Source organism: Paramormyrops kingsleyae, chromosome 8, assembly GCF_048594095.1.
Source record: "Paramormyrops kingsleyae isolate MSU_618 chromosome 8, PKINGS_0.4, whole genome shotgun sequence".
NCBI classification, from domain to species: domain Eukaryota; kingdom Metazoa; phylum Chordata; class Actinopteri; order Osteoglossiformes; family Mormyridae; genus Paramormyrops; species Paramormyrops kingsleyae.
Genome location: NC_132804.1, coordinates 2,562,324 through 2,582,500, shown reverse-complemented (window position 1 = coordinate 2,582,500; position 20,177 = coordinate 2,562,324). Strand labels below are relative to the sequence as shown.

General features: G+C 46.5%; 1 protein-coding gene across 6 annotated transcripts in view; it reads right to left on the bottom strand.

The window, feature by feature from the left end:
- The window catches only part of tafa1b (TAFA chemokine like family member 1b), a 115,415-nt gene extending 96,209 nt beyond the window's left edge, over nt 1-19,206 (bottom strand). For 5 of the 6 annotated variants that reach the window (XM_023793921.2, XM_023793923.2, XM_023793917.2 and 2 more), the window contains exons 1-2: nt 18,653-19,206; nt 14,470-14,604 (exon numbers count right to left, since the gene is read on the bottom strand). In XM_023793921.2, coding sequence (XP_023649689.1) covers nt 14,470-14,593 — 124 coding nt within the window. In that variant the 5' untranslated portion in view covers nt 14,594-14,604; nt 18,653-19,206. The remainder of the gene's footprint in view (nt 1-14,469; nt 14,605-18,652) is intronic. The other variant, XM_023793920.2, reaches the window with a different exon arrangement.
- Nucleotides 19,207-20,177: the final 971 nt, after the last annotated feature.

The following is a 20,177-nucleotide window of genomic DNA, read 5'->3' as shown; positions in this document are numbered from 1 at the left end:
ATAACCAAGGCCACATTCATTTACCAAAGGTAAAAAATGCCCTGGTGATAAAACACATTTTATTTAGCAGGTGTCTGATGTCACGCTGATCTGGCTGCACGCCTTTCGCGGTTGAATCCCAAGCAGATATGCTACAGCTCCACCCATATAATCCTAAACCATTTTGAATGCTTTGAAATCATCACAACGTGCACAACGGCATAACTTTGGTCTGAACATTGGGGGGGTTGAGCATGATTACCGGAGGGGGGGGGGGTTCTATTAGCCGATTTTGCTTTATTCGGGGAGTTACAACCCCTCCACACCCCTCCCCATAATTGACGGCCTTGCATGTTCAAGACGATGCGTGCAATGCGGTGGCTGTGGCAAAACGATGTTCACATGCACATGTGATTTTCCCGTCGATCCAGCGTCCACGGCCACTGCGATTTAATTCAAGATCTCATCGGTTTAAGGGAAAATCAGCCAGAAGCCAACCATGGAGAAAATGAAGAAACATCCATCGACTGACGCTCTCCTTAAAGACTGACTCTCCGCAAAGTCCCACAGGGAACGTGTTCCTTCATTTTCATAATCCCATAAACATTTCAGAAATAAAAATGTGTCTGACATCTGTTACGACTGCGAGACACAATAAGGCCAATTACAGTGACTTTGGAGAAGAGTCATGATTTCCTACAAGGGCGCTTCTAAGCTCCAGTGGAGGTTCCTTTCTGTCTACTGCTTCGTATAGAAGCTGTATAATTCTGTGTAATTCTGTAAAACAGTATAGCTCTAATTCTTATTGCTATTTAAAAGTGTTTTATGCGTATCAGCATATAAAAGGCTTCATGCACAGAGAAGAATCACAAATAACTGATCAGAGGATGTCCAGCCTGCAGCTCCATGAAGGGCTTTGCTACTATGAACTTAAAGAGTCCAGCAACTTATAAGGGTAAATTTGTCCTTAACCGCAGAGTGACACCTGCGTGTGGGGCCTCGGGGGGCTGTGGGAGACGGGGGCAGGTGGCGTCCCATCCGGACAAAGTGACATTTGTCAGGGAGCGTTCCACGCTTGGGACGTGGCGGTCCCCCCCCGCCGGCGCGGCGTGAATCGCAGGCACAGCTGTGATAAGGCCTCCAGCGTCACATGACGCGGGCTACACGCCTCGCGCGGCAGACATAGGACCATGTCCCGTCCGGCTGAGTTAACGCCGACCTTTCCCTCGTCACGCCATCTGTCTGTTAGCATGCCTGTGTGCTCTCCTTCCAGAAGACACCGGGGCGAGCTCCCTCAACACCAAGCTGTGGAAGCTTCTGGAAAATAGGGGAAGACAGCAGCAAGCTAACGCTGAGAAAAAACAGCCGACGTGACCAGACTGGGGCACCCGATCGATCGCTCTCCTTCCCGGTAAAAAGCCCTCAGTAATTTCAGGGGGGCAGAAAAGGAGTGAAATTTGTTTTTATGATATACAATACACTGCTGTTGATCTGGCCCTCCCTTCATTGCTCTGTCCATCCGCTTGTGACACCGGCGTCACGGCGTCTGAGCGGCCGGCTGCCTCCCATGAAAGGCCATCTTCACGGCCCGGTGTCTGGAGGGAAATCTGGCCTGGGGGGACACAGGAGCCGCTTTGTCCCGACACAAGCCCCCCACTCAAACGGGGGAGATACGGGGGAGTCCTGCCTGCCGCCGCCCTCCCCAGCACATTAAACCCAAACTGAGATTGGCTGCATGACTGAATGGGGAGAGACGCTATTCAACTCCCCCTCAGACACCTGCCCCCCCCCACCCCCCCCGAACAGCCCCTGAGAGTCAGGACAGAGCACAGAGGCCTGAATATCCCCTCAACCTGGGACTTCACCCTCAGCTGGGGAACGTCAAAGGGATGGTCCATCTGAACAGCACATCCACGTGAATTAATGACCGTGAACCACGTTACCATGGGTACAGGACGCCACACCTTGACGGAGGTGAAGATTTACATTTTAATTATTTAGCAAGCACTCTAATCCAAAGTAGCACACATTTCTGAGGAACCAGGGTGAGTCCCTGCAGCAACCGGGGGGGTTGTTAATAAAAATAAATGATAAATTCACTCGAAATATGACGCACCACAGAGGAGCATAATTTTTTAAAGCCACACTGCTGCGTAGAACTGTTATTGTCACCTGCCTATAGGGGGCACAGCAGTTTAGGGACTTGCCAGGAGGACCTTGCTTGTGGTGCCATCAGCGTGCATCACTGTGATATTGTAAGCTAAGGAAGTTGCTAAAGTTGGATAAAGGTGCCTAATGAACAACCGACCAGGGAAATCTGGCTGAAATCGGAAGACAAATTACCCCGCGCCATTTCCCAAATGAGGCTCTACGCCCAGGAGAAGAAGACAGAGAAAAAATGGTTGGAAATACACTCTCAAAGGAGACCTTGATCATTACTGAACTGCAGCAGCATTTCCGGCTGCATTCTGGTATTTAGCCGACAGCAGCTCTCCCATCGTAATGAATCGTCACAACCTTTGAGTTGGTCCCGCAAGCTCATACCTGCTTACACTCTGCACAGCATCTCTAATTCACCCCCAAGCTGGGGAGCAGAGCTGCCATGCATTCTTATGCTCTCGAGTGGATCCAGTCTGAAATTTGAATTGCCTCGCTGGAGCGATTTGGACACGATGCCGGCCCAGGGACAGCGGACAAACTGCATTCATCTTTTTTCAATAACGTGAGCGTGTGCCCGGAGGGGTGGGGGGGCCAGGTGACCTTGGACCCACAGAGGATTTTTTCCCTCCCTACCTGGGACTTTTTGGTTCCTCTCCTCCATTGTCACCTGGCTTTCTTTTTCTTTCTTTTGTCTTTCGTTTTCCCTGTTTTTTGTTGTATTATTCAGTCTTAATGATGTTAAAATGTATCACAGTACACCCATGTAAGGCGCCTTGGGGTGACCCTGTTGTGAAAGGCGCTATATCCTCCCGAGACCCAAGGAAAAGAGTGTCCTTCAATTTTAGTTTATTTGTCTTTGGAGGAAATAACACATCTTACAATTTAGATTTTTTCAAATTTATTTTTCACAGCATGTCCTCTTTAGTACACAACAGGAATAAATACGTTTCCTAACATCAGTGATAGATGCAAAAATAAAATGTCCACTACAATGGACATAAATGAATGGGTGGGGTCTCAGGAGGTTATAAAAAAATACACTGGATTTTAGAGACATCGACTGGGCATCCAGCTTCTTCTGAAAGGCGGTCATGTGGACGCGAGCTCCCTCGTGTGTGGAGGCCGGCTTTATGTAACACCATCTACTGAGGGGTTGGCTTTTTGTGCATCCATCTGTCCGTTTGTCTCTTGTTGTCCTCACTCACACGAGGCACTGCTGTGAAGAACTGGAGAAGCTCATGTAACTGCCAATAATTATATTAATTTGTTTTCGTATTTTAATTGGAATTATGCATGCATTTTGTGTGAAGGGCCTTGTATTTAACAATTCGATTTGAAATGTATCAGTGGAGGTGCATTTTAATCAATCGTATCGCACTCAGCCGGCCGCGTTTGTGGGGGTGTTTATACACGGTTTAATGTGCTGTACGCTACGTCTGAGCGTGTCAAAGGCTCTGCCTGGTGAATCTGCAGTGCTTGCCTCATACAGGCTGGCCTTTTATTTATTTATAGAAATATGTCCACTAGCTGCACTCACTCAGAAATGCCGCAGAATGTTTACTGCATTTACTGAATATGGCCGATCGTTTTCTTGGGCCAGGAAGCACCCTGAGCTGCGCTCTGAGATTCGTGGGATTACGCCGGTGACAAGCCCTGCAGTCACAGGTGACATGGTAACACGCTACGTGTTCATCTGCCTGCACTCGCTGGGTTCAGACGTCCTGAGGCGGGGCCCGGGTGCCATGTGCAGGCGGCGTTTCGCCCTCCAACACGCCAAGCCTGCTGAAGACGCATGGAAGACAGCAAATGCTCAAGCGGCGGCCAGGAGACGCCACGTGTATCTGCTATGGTCCGCGGTGGCTGTAGCTTGTGGCCGAAAATTGGCCCTAAAATCAGCCACATCGTTTTACAGGAGTCAGGAACAGAAATGAGGAATGAGTTAGTGTGGCAGCTTGGGATCTGGACCTTAACACGTCAGTAAGTAACATTTCTTATACGTTTCATTCGCAAGAGCTGTTGATAAAGAGCCGTTGGTTAGTCCAGCAGATCTATACACACTTGTGGTTAAAACTGATAGGCTTTTCCTTTGCTGGGAGAAATGGTGTGAAACACCCAAAAACACTTCAGTTAAAACATCATTCAGTCATTTATCTAGGAGGGATAACATATACGTCTCGCTGTATTCTGTGTTTATCTGTTTTTCCGCTGGACAGAACAGAGAGAGACAAGCATGGACGCCTCAAATAACCGCAGCAAGCGATGACTGCGGCGTGTCCGAGGGGCATGTAATGTATACCGTGACAGCAGTTATAGCCCATAATCCTTGGCGGAATCTCCTGGCCTGGACAGAGGAGAGCTCAGGAATTTTTACAGTGTCTGTGCCAGACAGGCCAGTTAGAGAAGACGTCCTAGAAGGTGCTGAAGACGTGGTCAACGGGACGGTCTGATTTACGATCGGAACGCAACCCAAACTTCATCTGCCTCTTGACTGGCGTGACTATTGAAATGCAAATATATGAAAGCTGGTTGACGTGAGAAGCCCTGCTGCTCCAGTGATTACGGAAGTGAGTCCTAGTGAAAATAACATCCCTCGTCTTAGGACAGGTCATGAACCTGACTCACACCACAGTCCAAATACTTTGCAAAGTAGTATAATATAATATGTAATATTTATGTTGATATATAGCTATAAGGCAACATAAAACACACCAGAGGTTTTATTCAGCACCATACTTTATCGTTTCCTAGGTAGTGGTAGGTGAAAGTGTCAGATAAACAAATATGAAAGTGAAAATTGTGAAACCTCTGATGCACAACATGTTGGAAAACAAAACGAATACATTAAATACCTAAGGCAAAATCTGAAAAGTAATATCAGCTCTTCCATCTGTTTTCACAAGCTGTTTACGACTTCAGTTCAAGGAGAAGCTCTAACTTTACAAAGAGTCAAGCGGCTGTATACAGCGGTGTTACATCCGGGAGTTAAATATGGATACAGTCCGCAGGGTAGCTGGGCTGAAATCACACAAAGAGATCTGCGGCTTCCCATGAAAGCTGCTTAAAAGTCTCTACAAGGAGAAAATGATGCACCCAGCCTGTAATAACAACACACTGACAACATTTACATGTCTGTCCTCCATATTGGATCCTCATCTGACGTCATCGTTACATCCCACCGTGTCATATATTCAGCGGGGGCTAATCAGCAGCAAGAGTGTGGGAACGGGGCAAGTGACTGGGAAAAATAAAAGCCAATCGGCTAAAAGTGTCACTACGTACATTCAGTTTTGATTTGGCATAGAACAAAGCAGCTTTTTCTGGAGTGTTTAGACACCTTTATATGCTAGTAATGGCAAAAAAACGCCTTGGTTCTGAAAACACAATGAACATGTAACCTTTGCCCTTTTTGCTTGTTTCACAGGGATGGTGCCGACTTATGGAATCACTTGCTGTTGTCACATCTGACGCTGTGGGTTCTGTGCCAAAGCTCTGTCATAACTCTCACAGAGTGGAAGCCCAGAAAGGGAGTCGGGGTTCGTTTCACCCATGATTTGACTTCTAGGAGCTCGGTCAGTGGTGTGGATGAAGTGTAAGGTGGCGAGGTCAGCCGGTGTTGCCAGACGCAATCGTATGATAGTGACAAGGACGTAATCAGATAGGTAATGGGACGGACTCTCCTGGGATGCTGGAGATGCTCTAAGGCTGTGTGTAAGGCCTGCAGCCTACAAGCCTGAGTTCTGGCTGCCTTATAATATAACAGACTGGCAGTCCTGAAATATCCCAGCTGCTGCTTTCTTTCCGCTGACAAAGCTTAAGGACAGCCTGCAACATTTACCAACATTCCCACCCAGAATCACCAATATTATTCAACAATAAATGTATAAAATGCATCGTATATCATGTATCCAGTGCATGAGGATAGGGCTGGAGGCTTGTGAGTGTGGTGTGTCTATGATCTCAGCGGGCACACTGCAGGCAGCCCGAAGACATGCAGTTTGGCCAGTATGCAGGGTGTATGATTGTGATCGTGTGTGCCCTAAAATGGACTGGCATCCCGTCCAGGGTGTACCCCAGCCTCATACCCTGTGAGGGATTGGCATCCAGTCCAGGATGTACCCCATCCCTGTGCCCTGTGAGGGATTGGCATCCCATCCAGGGTGTACCCCATCCCTGTGCCCTGTGAGGGATTGGCATCCCATCCAGGGTGTACCCCAGCCCTGTGCCCTGTGAGGGACTGGCATCCCGTCCAGGATGTACCCCAGCCCTGTGCCCTGTGCTGCCTGTGGCAGGCTCCAGCCCCCGCTCACCCCCCCCCCCACCCTCATGACCTTGCACTAAATAAGGATTCAAAAGATGGATGAACAGATCGTGTGTCTATCAGTAATCAATATAGACACATATCAATCTACAAATGATTGTGTATATAGATACAAATATGTGTATATAGATACAGATGCAGCATTATATTACATATTGTATGTATTGCTCAGAATTGCTTTAAAACTGTACTTACACACACTATATACAGTAAACAGACCACAGAAAATTTTTTAGTTTCTCTCTCAGTTTATGGGTATGCTTCTGTGTAAAATACACATTTGTAAACTCCAACATAGGATGACCACCTACTCCATGTCAGGAGGGACACCATGAGCTACATCGGGTTTTACAAACTATTTTAAAACAGAAAGGCTCCTGTGTTTGACCAAGCAGTTCAGTTCTTCTTGTGCTTTGACTGGTTTGTTTCCTTGATTGAAAGACTCATCCAGCTGTTTCACATTACAAATGATGATTACTAGCATGATTATAAGAGAATGACCAATCAGCATACAGTAAGAACTCGGCGCTTAAGTGAAATCTGGGTCCTTGAATTGTTGAAATGGTAGTTTACAAACTCAGTCATTGCTCATAGTGTCCCTCCTAAAATGGATTAGGTGGTTAATAACTCCAACCTGGTTCTTCCCTGCTTCTCATTAATGAAGCGCTTCTTCCTTGCTTTATGGGACTTCAGTCCAGCTTCTAGGAGCCTGATATGAACTGTCCTAGCAGTGCACCTCACACCTGCGCTTAATGTTCCCCATTCCTTTTGAAGGTCACTTGATGTCATCCCACATTTCATGAGGCACTGTGGGATAAGTTGCCCTCTACCTGGCTGATTTCTCTTCATTCCCAGGGTCTCCTGCTGCTTGGCGTAACCTTCTGCCAGCAGAGGATTTAACAACACAGATTCTTAAAAAATATTGAGTGGTCTCTTATTTTTTCCAGAGCTGTATATATGTTTTAAGTTTCACTACACACACACACACACACACACACACACACGCACACACACACACACACACAAACATGCATCATGACTGCGGACAGTCAAACAGAAGAAAACCAGCCCACAGACCTCAATCCCACAGGACTATTATGGGATGGACTGGCAGCTCTGTTAGCCCCCTCCATCTTTGGGAACTCCCTCCATCGCTGAAGAAGCCCCCCCCCATTTTCAGGAGCAGCCTCAGCAGAGTGGGGAAGTGACTTCCTGCTCAAACTCCGCCTGATGCCTCATGTTTGTAAAGCCGTTACCTGGGTGAATGGGGGATATATTCAGGAATCCAAGGTTTCGAGCTGCTCCTTTGGGACATCCTAGGTCTTGTTTTGTTTACTGTAATTATTTTTTGATTTTCAAGTACATACAGATTCACATCCAGATATACAGAAATATACATATTGAGAAAAACTATGTGTATATGTTATGTTTTATATATAAGCCCTGTGATTTGCAGCCTTCACATACACAAGTGCTCCTTATAGTTCCATTTTGGGTGAGTCAGCATCTCTTCTTTCTGTTTATTGCTGGCTCCCCACTATAAATAGCTCTGTAATAGGATTCCTTGACTCTTCCAATGACTGCTTCCACTATCAGAGAGACATTTAAGTTCACTAATCCATGACAAATTGTTTCATCTGATCCATGACAAATTGTCTCAAAGCCAGATAGAGATCAGGAGATCGAAATCTGAAGGAAAATTGTGTTCAGTGCAGAAGTGATCACTGCGTTATTGCCCAGTTTTAAAAGGTTGCTTTGATTAGCTGAAAGGGCATGTGGAGAGAGAGAGAGAGAGAGAGAGAGAGAGAGAGAGAGAGAGAGAGAGAACCTTTCCACCCCAAAGTATAAAGCGTTACAGCAATTAAATGCGAACGGGAAGCGATATTACCAGCTTCAAGTGAACTAGCAGCAGACAGCTGTTCCGGCACTTTCTAACCAGGGAATACATTTTCATTACTGAACACCTTTGGTGTGTTTCCGTGTGTGTGCGTGCATGTGTGTTTGTGCGTGTGTTCATAAACTGAAGAGACCGTTTAATATTACCTTATTAAACATTCATTCTGTCACCACTCTCATCTCGTCCGCTGAAGTCTTCCAATTTCACACCCCCTAGCTTTGCTCTCCCAATGGTAATAGTTTATTTGTGACTATTAAGAGGCATTTCTGAATGAAAGACTCTGAATCATCACTGGCAAGTTGATAGAAGGTTCCCTTATCCCATCAGCTTGGCCCTGAATCGCTCCTGCGCATTCAAGGGGGAGAAAGCTAATCGCGTTCGACTACGGCCGTAAATTCCAGCCATAATTACCTCCGGCAATTAAAATGGGTGTGAAATTAATCAGATTAATAAGCAAAAGCCGGGAACTTAATTTCATGTTTGTAATTCATAGGTGTGCCTAAAAACAAAATTCCTAAACAAGACCTGACTACAGGTGAATCTGTAAGTGTTAAAGATTTAATCGCATTTCTAAAATTCAATAAAGGGTAAAAAACGCCCTGCGAGGCCGTGGAAGATGACTGAATATTTTATGGATACTTCAGCACTACCACAAACTTCACAGCCCATACAGCAGACACAGGCAGGAGCGCGCAGGCTGGGTCACACAGGCTGGGTCACGCAGGTACACTTTGCCCTCTGATTCACTCCCGCGGTATCGATGAGAACAGTGCGCCCTGTTTGCTTCGTTTCCTCTGGATCTATCCTCACTCTCCCCTCCCAGTGGCATTTTAGGATTTCTTAGATGCTGTGCCTCCAAATCCGACAGTAGGAAGAGCTCCCACCGGCTCCGGCATGTCTGTGGCAGACGTTAATTCAGAGAAACAGAAGTGCCGCATGACCAGAACAGGACATTTCAGATTTACTTTTAGGTTGTAGCTTATTCACCAATTTTTCTGCCTCAAAGATCGTCCATTTATCCGAAAGCCAGGTAACAAATAAGACATAGTATGACAAGAAAATTGGAAGCAATTATTCATCCTTTCTAAGTTACGTTCATAATTAAACATGCCATCTCTTGCACAAACGCGGATGTTGTTTTCAAAAATGTGACAGATTATTTTGGAGGCTGAAGAAAACCTCGCAAAAATACCCAAGTGCCGTTACGTCTTTCTCTCTTTTGACGGCAAACTCCTGAGGAATCAGATTCGAAGAGAAGCACAGTCTGAGGAACGGGATGGTGGAAGGAGGACCCGCACGTGCCGGGGAACCGCATATTGGCCGACCAGCGAACCGGAAGCCATAAAATGGCCGCCCTGCCCATAGCTGCTCGGACAGCCTGGAGAGGCAGTCAGAAAACAGAGCGTTCTGGAGAAACGCTGTCCATACAGCCGTGGGGAGTCAGCATCAGAGTGACAGTGAGTAGTAATAATAATAATAAGAAAAAGAATATTAATAGGAAAGGCAGAGAGTGTTCTTATTGGCTGGCTCGGAGCCTGCACACCTCATCAGTGTCCGTAATTCTCAGACCCATCACTCTAAAACCAGACTTATCCAGACAGAATTCTCACTCTTCTTTAAAGTTTCCTTTTCTCCCAAGAGGCAGATGATAGTGCTTAGCTTTATTACGTTTCAGAGACGAGAGGACCTGTAATAACGAACGCCTCTGAAGGGGGCTGCAGCATTTAGATGTGTCAGATGTTGGAATGATATTTAATCACGGTGCACGGTGTCTGCGTCTATTGAAAAGACAATTTAATTGGCAACCGGTGTCAAACGGCGCTGCCGTCATTGTTCTTGTAAAGGATAGTCAGATCTGATAAAGGTTTATCGCCTCAGAAACCCCTTCGGGCTCCAGTTTTAAATGCAACCAAGTTAATATATTCCTGTCATTTCCTGCTGTCTGTCCTCCTGAGATTTATAAGGCTAGGGCTGCCGGTAAGCTATACGGGACAGCAGGCGGCATTAAGACAGGACCGGTTATCTCAATTCTCCAAAGACACATAAGTCACCGTTGACTAATCTCCACTCAATGGCGCAAATTGGCCCGTCGATGGGGTTTCAATCATTAGGAGCCGTACTGCCGCTGAAATCATGACCTGTCTGCTTAAATACTAAAAGCGATCCAGCACTCACAGCACGGCCCGCCGTCTGCAGCCGGTGTGTCGTGTGTGCCGGTCTGGGCTCCTGGTTTGGGGGGGGGGGGGGGGCGGGCATCGCTGACGGAGGTGGGTGGGGTTGATGGTCCATGGATGCATGCCTAGTATCTAATGATACCATCAAAGGTTTCCTAAATGAACACGCTCACCTGCGTGGAAAAATGCGTGTCACATGCTCGTAATCGTCGCAATCGTTTGGCGGGAACCCCATTTAACGGCCTGTCTGGTTATACAACCAGCACAAGTAATAAAATGGTCATATGGGTGCGCTAGATAAAATAAAGGCAAAGAAAGAAATTTCAGTAACTAAAAGCACTGTTTTATGTGCACTGCTCATACTAATACTTGGGGGGGAAAAATCAACCAATAATAATTTTTACTGCGAAAAGTCCTGCCCTAACTGAACCTTCAGATAGAACAGCTGAGGTTAGGATGTTTCTCTGCATTAAAATATGAAATAAATATACTTATCACAGCTCGTTCCCAGCTCTGTACATACACCCCCCCCAGCCCCAACGTGAGGTACGCAGAGCCATCACGCCCGTATGCTCACACACCTCGGCCGCACGTTTACGGACACGCTGAGCATTTTCACTGCCCGGCAGGATGTTTCTCCTGCGCTGTGAGCTCCTGCGATGGCAGTCCTCATCCTCCACAGCACGTTCTCGCGCGGCTTTCATTAGGCCGGCGCAGGGACGCCCCGAATGAGGCCGCTTCCGTGTCACACTCCACTCATCCGTCAACGTACTGGATTATTTCTTGAGAGACTCGAATTGGCTTCGCGGAGTCGAGGGCCATCAATCTCTGCTCGGCGGGATGTGGGGCAGCTGGCTGGCGGGGGCTCCCGGGAGAAAGGGAGGCGCTCATCTCCAGCAGGTGATGAAGCCACAGTACAAATGTTACTCAATCTGAATCGTAGCCCCGAGTCGTAGATTTGTCACTGAGACAAAAAAAAGACAGGAGGAAAGATCTCTCCATCTTTTATATGCATCCAGCATCCTGCCTGCTCCCACTGCGCCAGGCGCTCCATTTTTCAAACTTAGCCTAACGTCAGGGCCGCTCAGACTGTAGCTCCACCTCCACGTTCCCCAGACCCCGCCCACGTCTCCATCCCACACTGGAGGCCATCGACCTCCCTCTGCTTGCTGGCCTGCCTCCATTATTCCAAAGTCATTTACTGAACGACCTCACGACTGCCAAGCGTCAGTTATAGACCTGTAAGTGTATGCTATCAATGCTTAAATAAATTAACATTATTAACTGAATGCAGAATGCCATTTTCAGCCTTGCGGACAAATAAGTCATAAATATTTAGCTATATTATCTGTATCTATGATTCTGTTTCACAAATAGTCATAATTGCTCAATTAAACATAATGGACATACAATGTAAGTATTATCCATCGATTGCTCTAATTCTGTTAATAATTTGTCGGCATCTGTTATTACGTCTGCTCTTTTGTACATCAAAGGCTTGCAGCACAAACAACGTATGCATGATATTTGGGTGCAATATATATCGAAATATATTTAAACTATGAAATCCTCCACCTGTGAAATCAATTGGGCTTGGACTGTTTTGTTAGGCGTTTCAGTTGCGGGGGCTCTCCCTGCCTTTCTGACACCATCATTCACTCCGCATTCGCCACACAGCGACCGCGTGCGGATCAGAGCGCGCCACGTGACTGAGGCGAATCTCGGACCGCGTGCTGCGGCAGGGATGAATCACAGTGATTAGCAGCTGTGGTATTTATACTCTTATACCTGGAAGGGACCTATGTTTCCTATAATCCAAATTATCCTCCTGTGTGTATATATTATATAGACACACTTTTACCCTGCTGGGGGTCCTTCCCTGTCCTGTGCTGCCACATTGTCTCTATAGCAGAATAATAAATTGTTGCTTCTTTACACGTGCACATGCCTCTATCTTTGCTGAAGAGGATGCATTGTGGGTAATGTAAAAGCCCTCATCATCTCACCCTACACCCTTCATCATATTTTGCCCCCCTATAATGAGAGAAACAGGAAAGACTGCCCACCGTGTTCACATCTGTTTGTGTGTGTGTCTGTGCCCTTAGCCGTGTCTGTGTCCGTACCCGGGTCCGTAACCAGGTCCATGCCCATAGCCGGGTCTGTGTCCGTACCCATGTCTGTGCCCTTAGCCGTGTCTGTGTCCGTACCCGGGTCCGTAACCAGGTCCATGCCCATAGCCGGGTCTGTGTCCGTACCCATGTCTGTGCCCATAGCCGGGTCTGTGTCCGTACCCATGTCTGTGCCCTTAGCCGTGTCTGTGTCCGTACCCAGGTCCGTAACCAGGTCCATGCCCATAGCCGGGTCTGTGTCCGTACCCGTGTCTGTGCCCTTAGCCGTGTCTGTGTCCGTACCCGGGTCCGTAACCAGGTCCATGCCCATAGCCGGGTCTGTGTCCGTACCCGTGTCTGTGCCCATAGCCGTGTCTGTGTCCGTACCCGGGTCCGTAACCAGGTCCATGCCCATAGCCGGGTCTGTGTCCGTACCCGTGTCCGTGCCCATAGCCGTGTCTGTGTCCGTACCCGTGTCCGTGCCCATAGCCGTGTCTGTGTCCGTACCCGTGTCCGTGCCCATAGCCGGGTCCATGCCCATAGCCGGGTCTGTGTCCGTACCCGTGTCCGTGCCCATAGCCGTGTCTGTGTCCGTACCCGTGTCCGTGCCCATAGCCGGGTCCATGCCCATAGCCGTGTCTGTGTCCGTACCCGTGTCTGTGCCCATATTCATATCCATGCCTGTGCCAGTGTCCGTGCTCATTGCTGTGTCCATGTCGATGCCCATGCCTATGCCTGTGTTTGTGCCCATATTAGTATCTGTGCCCATGCCCAAGTTCGTGCCAGAGCGAGCCTCACTAAAACGAAGCAGCTCAGCCAGGCAGCTCATAAACTGCAGCGGAATTTCTCACCCGTGACCCGTAAACCTACCGCTGCATCTGCTAGGGGCGGGATTCTGTTTTTCGCTGAACTCCTCTATAATTTACAGGACGCTTAATGCAGGGCGCCCGTCTCTGATGCCAGGCTTTGGCAAAGCCAGGTGAACCTGGCAGCACACTTTTAAAAATGAATGCAGGCCTGTCTGCTATTCGCTCTGCTTCTTTTACCCTCTGTTTGAATTCTGCCCGCTCACGTCTGAGATCTCCACCCCACTCACAGTGTCAGTGCTGAACCCAACAGGACAAAGTATCCTACATGGAAACCATGACAAGTGCAGTTGGTTTTGTCTCAAAATAAGAAAATCGCATTTATTTTGATACTATTTTGTATCAATCAGACCTGTCAGACCCTGTCTATGTATTGCCATCTCCAGATAACAGGGCTACATTTCTTGTCTTAGATACTCTTTTTATGAACAGCATTGCTACAGACGGCATTAATGTTTAAACAGCAGTTGGGCTTGTGCCCCTGTAGACTACTTCACAATGACCTTGCATTCAGCTGCTTCAGGAAAGCACATCATGAGTCCTTTACGCGCTGCTGATCTGACAACGCTGACCCTACAGACTTTTATCAGTCTGTGATCCACGGGAACAGGAGCGGTGCGCTCACAGAAATCAATTAATCCAGGGCTTGTCCATTTAGGATGCTGGTGTCAAACATTTAAAGATGAGAATCACCAACAGCACAGCTGAGCGACTGAAACCAAAGCCCTGGCTGGTTCTCCGTTGATTAGTTAGTATTCCAGTCACCATATTGTATATGCTCATGATGTGGTAATGATCGACTTTCCCCAGTCATCAAAGCTCAGTGACAGTGACTGCAGCAGATTTCAGACAGCAGAGTCATATCCCTGGAACCTCAAACCAACACGCCAGCCACTCTTGGTGCTAGCCTGATGCTAGCTGAATGCTAGCCAGATGCTGGCCTGGAGGAAGGAAAGCAGAGACTCACCGAGGATCTGGATGGCGTTGCGGCCAGGCCTGGGCAGGTGGTGCTGCTGGATGGTGTTGTAGAGAGTGGCCCGGCAAAGCATGACGGCGCTGGTGCTAATCCACAAGCACCAGAACCAGGACATGGTGGGTGCAGCTGTGGGGTGTAACAGAGAGACTGAATCAGCTTTACTGGCCAAGTGTGTTCGCACACAAGCTGGGAGTCTGTCTCCCAGACTCAACGGCTCAGATACATACAGTAGATACATACACAGGTAAGACAAGACAAAGCTGATATATTCAAAGTGGATATGTGGGTGATAAATGTATAAAAAGTCATCTGGGGTCAGAGACAAGTGTCTGTTTGCTTCTCACACGCATCCGGACAGAAGGGAGTGGGGGTTGGGGGTGGAGGCAAACCAAGGTTGTCCATGTGGAGATTATTCACAGGAGAGAGAGAATGGAAGCCCACACGCAAGTCGGCAGAGAGTCTAAACACCTACATCCACACAGAGGCAGCTCAGATAGCGAGGCCAGAGGAGCACGGGCGAGCAACAGCGAGCACGACTCAGAAAGAACCACGCAGAGTCGAGGGGGTGGGGGATTCAACGAGCTCCACCTGCAAAAGGGGGCTGGCAGGACAGGGGCCGATGGAGAAATGTCCTGAGGCAAATCAGCAGGATCTGCAAAACAGAGGGCATCTTTTGGGATGTGTAACACGGAAGGGGACACCGTGACAGCGAATCAACTGGTGGAATCCAGCTCCTATCAGAGCAGAGGCTGAAAAGCGATACGTCCAACAGCAAGTTCAGTACAAATTGCAGCAGCAATACATCAATTTCTGAACTAAAATCTGTCTGGAATAACTGATGGAGATTGACGTTACCATGAAATACAATTTTACGACCAGTAAAGTATGTATTTTAAGTGGCATTTCTTCATAGATGTGACTATCTGATGTGGTGTATGTTTTTTTTGCTGTGTGCTTTTGGCTGTGCTGCAAATAAACAGAAATCATAACGACCTCACAGAATGTTTATCCTGTTTCAAACACTGAGCGTTTGCTCGTTACATGACACGATCATTTCAAAGCCTTCTGTCCATAAAATACAGAAAAACAGGCGTCACTCCTGGTAATATAGCACTATTGTCAGAGTGCTGGACCGCAAAGTGCGACCTCTTTTTGCCATATCTGATTAAAACCTTCTGTCCATGACACTTGGAAAAGCGTCGTTTCGTCACCGGGCCGGGCCGCCATCGGTAACGGCTCTGCCTGCCTCTTCGCCGAGTTACCTTTCTCCCCTCCCCTGTATCGCTGTTATCACGCGGTCTCCGCAGCAGCAAGGACCCTTATATAAAGGCACTCCAGACGTATCACCGTCTGTTAAAGTGCTTCTAATTCACTGCAAATATATGCGTCTGTTTACCTCTTCAACGGTGAATCAAGAACGTGAATCCTAACATGAATGTCCATTAATTTTGGAAATCAGTCGTGAACCTTTTACCATGTACAGCAATTAATTGCTGTAAAGTTTAAATGGTACGTTAGATGAAGCCTACATAGTCATTTTAATGGCAAAACTTTTTTGTTGTTGATATTATTCAAATTCGTTGAATAATAAAATGTTTTTCTGTTTAAATGTCTGGTAGCGCTTTACAGTAACTGCGCCGTCATAATGCCTTCATAGAGCATTCATAAGCAGCATGTAAGTATACCCTAACATCCTATCATACCTTAACAACTTTAATATAGATTAATAATAAACATTACATGATAATAACGAACATTATAATCATATAATGATATAATGTTTGTTATTAATGTATATTAAAGCTGTAACGCTATGTTAGAATGTTAATGTATACTTACATGCTGCTTATGAATGCTCTATGATGGCATTATGAACGCATTATGATGATCCAGCTACTGAAAAGCTTTACCAAATATTTATCTCCCGCAAGACTACATGCTGAATCTTAATTTCTGTTAGTTTTGACTGTATTAAATATAAATATAACGCTGATGCCAGAGATTAACAATGGGTTACAATGGAAATAGTATTTAACAGTACTGCAATTTTATTCCAATTTAATGTCCGTAACCTTTAAGGCTTACATTACTGATACCACGGTATGACAATACCATGTCACTCACTACCACGGTGTGCAGGAGATATAAAATCTCTTCAAAAACGCTTAGAGATATATTTCGTTGAGTATGTATTGTACTTTTGGACTGAACAATTCTTCCAACAAGTGTACTGATCTTAAAAAATGATGATTAAAGCACGGGGGAAAGCTGTCTGATTCACTCAGGGTCACTAATGGACACATTACTCCTTTTAATGGAGCTTAAAGTATGTCGCTGGGTCTCCCTCTACCCCCAACTGACGTTGAGACAGCCACTGAATATTCGCTAAGTAAAATAAAGTATACAAGCATTAGCAGCCCATTGCAATCCCCTTTCCTGCGCTAATTTAAGATCCAGTTTTAGAGAAATGCAAACTATTCCCCGAGGAAGGATTTTCATCACACGGTGTGTTATTGACAGAATGCCTTAAACCTTGAAAATACATACGCGCGCGCTCACGCACACACACACATACACACACACACACACACACGCACGCACACACACACACACACAAACACACAAAGAGGTTTGTCATTATATCTTTGTGGGGACTCTCCAGTCATTCCTACGGGGAAAACTCTAATCCCAACATGACCACCCTAACCCTACCCAGCCCTAACCTTAACCATAAGTAACCAAACAAAATACGAGACTTTTGGCATTTTTACTTTTTTGATTGTATTCACGGATCCTTGTGGGGAATTGAAAAATGGTCCCCACAACGTCAAAATATCAGGTTTTCATTACATTGAGGGGGACATTTGATACCCACAATTTAATATAAGCATAATCCACACACACACACACACACACACACAGTGGATCCTGGAAAATGTTCTCAGCTGGTCTGCTCTGGGTATTGAGACTGTCTCTGTGTATTTATGTCAGATGAGGAAAGCATCGTTTGTGACTGACATTGCGCCAAGCTGGCAGAAAGGAGCGCACTGCCGGACCACAAAGCAAATTATAATTAAGGGCACCCCAGGCACATAACCTGAGGAGTCATGAATACTTGTTTCACCAGAAAAGCGCCAAATTATTTCTTAAGTTGCTATACCGGCTGTTTCAGCTAACGATCTATTGCACTACTACCATGTTTTACCCCACCAAAAATAGGGGAAGCACATATAAGGTGCACATTTTCTTGATTCCTTCAATAAATTAAGGTTAAACGCACGTTTCGTGCCACATCGGCAATTTGCAAATCTGTTTAATGGGCCGCCTTTCTTCTGCTCTGCCATCTAATTGGCACATTGATTTATCTCCTCACACGGACGCGCTTTTTGACGGCCGTCTAGGCGCACGTCACCGTGCCACATTACTACTCCAGAAAGTAACCGATCCCACTCGCTTCTTCAATACCCGCCTTCGCCTCTATAATCCGCACTTTCATAAGTAATTCAATGCACTCTTTCCCTTATATTAAATAGGACAATGTAAGATGTGCACAAGATGCCCCTTAGTTCGTCCCTGTACACTTTATTGCTTCTTTTTTTTTTTGCATATTTGTCAAAATTATCTCAAAATTATTTGCATGCTCAATGTGCAATTAATTTTTTAATAGAAATGAATATCCCGATGCTTTCCCAATTTTGAAAACATTCAAAAAAGCGTTTCATTTTTGTCAAAAAATTGACTCAGCGTGCATGCATTATTTATTTTCGGAGCTGAACGTATTTTAAGAAGCGCTGGTGACAGGGACGGAAAAGCGACCGGCTGAATGTCTTTGCTCATATCGGCCATGACTGTATTACAAGTAACGCGGATGGTGAAAGACAAAATATAGTCAGACAACCAAACGCACCACAATGACTGCTGATGAAGTTCAGTTTCCTTCTGATTATAGCGGGTTAGACATGTAAACGCGCAGTTCTCCACATCCTCCACTTTTGGATGGGAAATCATGAAGTCATCTTCGTTACCTATTGGTATCCTCTCTCGTTCCTATCTGGAATCCAAACCTGTGCATTAAATACAGGTCAGAGAATAATGCTTCATCTCCTCACTTGCATCTCGAAATATTCGCGCAGTGACTGAGCTCCAAAGACCACAGCCGCTTTCAGGCTCTTACCTGCTTAATCCGGCCAGCAGAAAAGAAACCTTACTAGTGCTCATCCAAAGAAATCATCACGCTGTCTTAAATCCATCCATATCGCCGTTGGGCTTCCCACAAGTTCCCGCTTAAGGTTTGCGAAACTGCGGATGCGGGGCTGTCCTGTGCCCAGCGATCGCTCCAAACGTCCAGGCGCAGCGCTTAACTCTCCCGGCTGAGAGGCTGTGTCAGACACCGTCCGGGCTTTAAAGGGTGCAAACGTGTCATTTCACCTTTAAATCATGTCGAGGCGTCACCTTTCCGCTCTGGAGGGGATCCTTGTGTTGCCGCGGAGTTAATTCCCCACCACACTTAAGCTAAAGAGGCGGATCGGCTCCTCGGCGATGACAGCTCCCTCCCCGCTCCCTCCCGTCCTCCACTTCAACAGCAGATTTGCTCTCCGGCTTCTTTAAAACGAACTAAGTAGTACATGTATTGCAAAAAAGAAGCAGTGCCAGAGAGGTATGGCATGTCTTAAAGCTAGACTGCCCGCTACTATAATGATGCACGGTTATTAAACCCCATCCACCCTATCAGCTGAATTGATGCAGCGAATCGGACGGAGCGCATGTCACGGGACGACGGGGAGTCGCCTCTTAACGCGCCCTTTTATTTGCGGCGACGGATCTGTGGAGGAAGGACGTGAAATAACTACTTTCTTTAGTTGTATCTTTTTTATATAGGGGGTGGTGGTTAAATAAGCATAATATGGAGAACAACTATATTGATTGATCCTCTTGCAGTCAGCTTCGGTGCCACCCGGCTGCGTTTTTCAGAGAGAAAAGTTCTTGGTCACAGCTGGTGAGGGAGGCAAACATTTCTTCAATGTTTAATGACATATTCAATCCAGAACCCTTAAAGTGTAAAATTAAAGAATGCTTCCTTGCGTTTGCTATCAGGATTTTGAGGTTAAGAATAATAGCAGGCAAGGGGGGAAGGTGTCGGGGGAAGCTGGAAAGTCTTGCTGCTGGGTAGCCAGTCGAACAGCTGAGACTGGTGCAGACTGGCCTCTGGGTGACACCTTCACTAGCTGGGGGGCTGAAGCCCAAGCAGACCGGTGTCCCTGCCAAAAGAATCACATCTTTTCCTTGCTTGTTCGATTATTGATTGGTTATTTCTTTGACTACAGCAACATGAAAAGAATAATCAATGTCAGACAGAGGTTTTACACTTGCTGGTGTGCGTGTTTCCTGTCAAACACTGATGTTGAGTGCAACGGCAGGACCAGCGCTGAGACTCTAATCACCTTTTTTGTTTATTACTGGTGAAGTTTTTATTTTATTTTATTTGTCAAACAGAAATATCCAAGCTATGACCTATTGAGAGGGGTCTGTGTGTCGCTCTCTCTGCTGGATTATAGGAAGCCTTGGGTGTCTGGAACAGCAAAGGTCACCATCAAGCTGCAGCTGTTAATAAGGCCTTCAAAAAGTACATTTAGAATCCCACTGCGCTCTTGGGCTTGAGAGTAGTGGCATAAAGGAATTCCTATGTGCAAGTCTAAAAG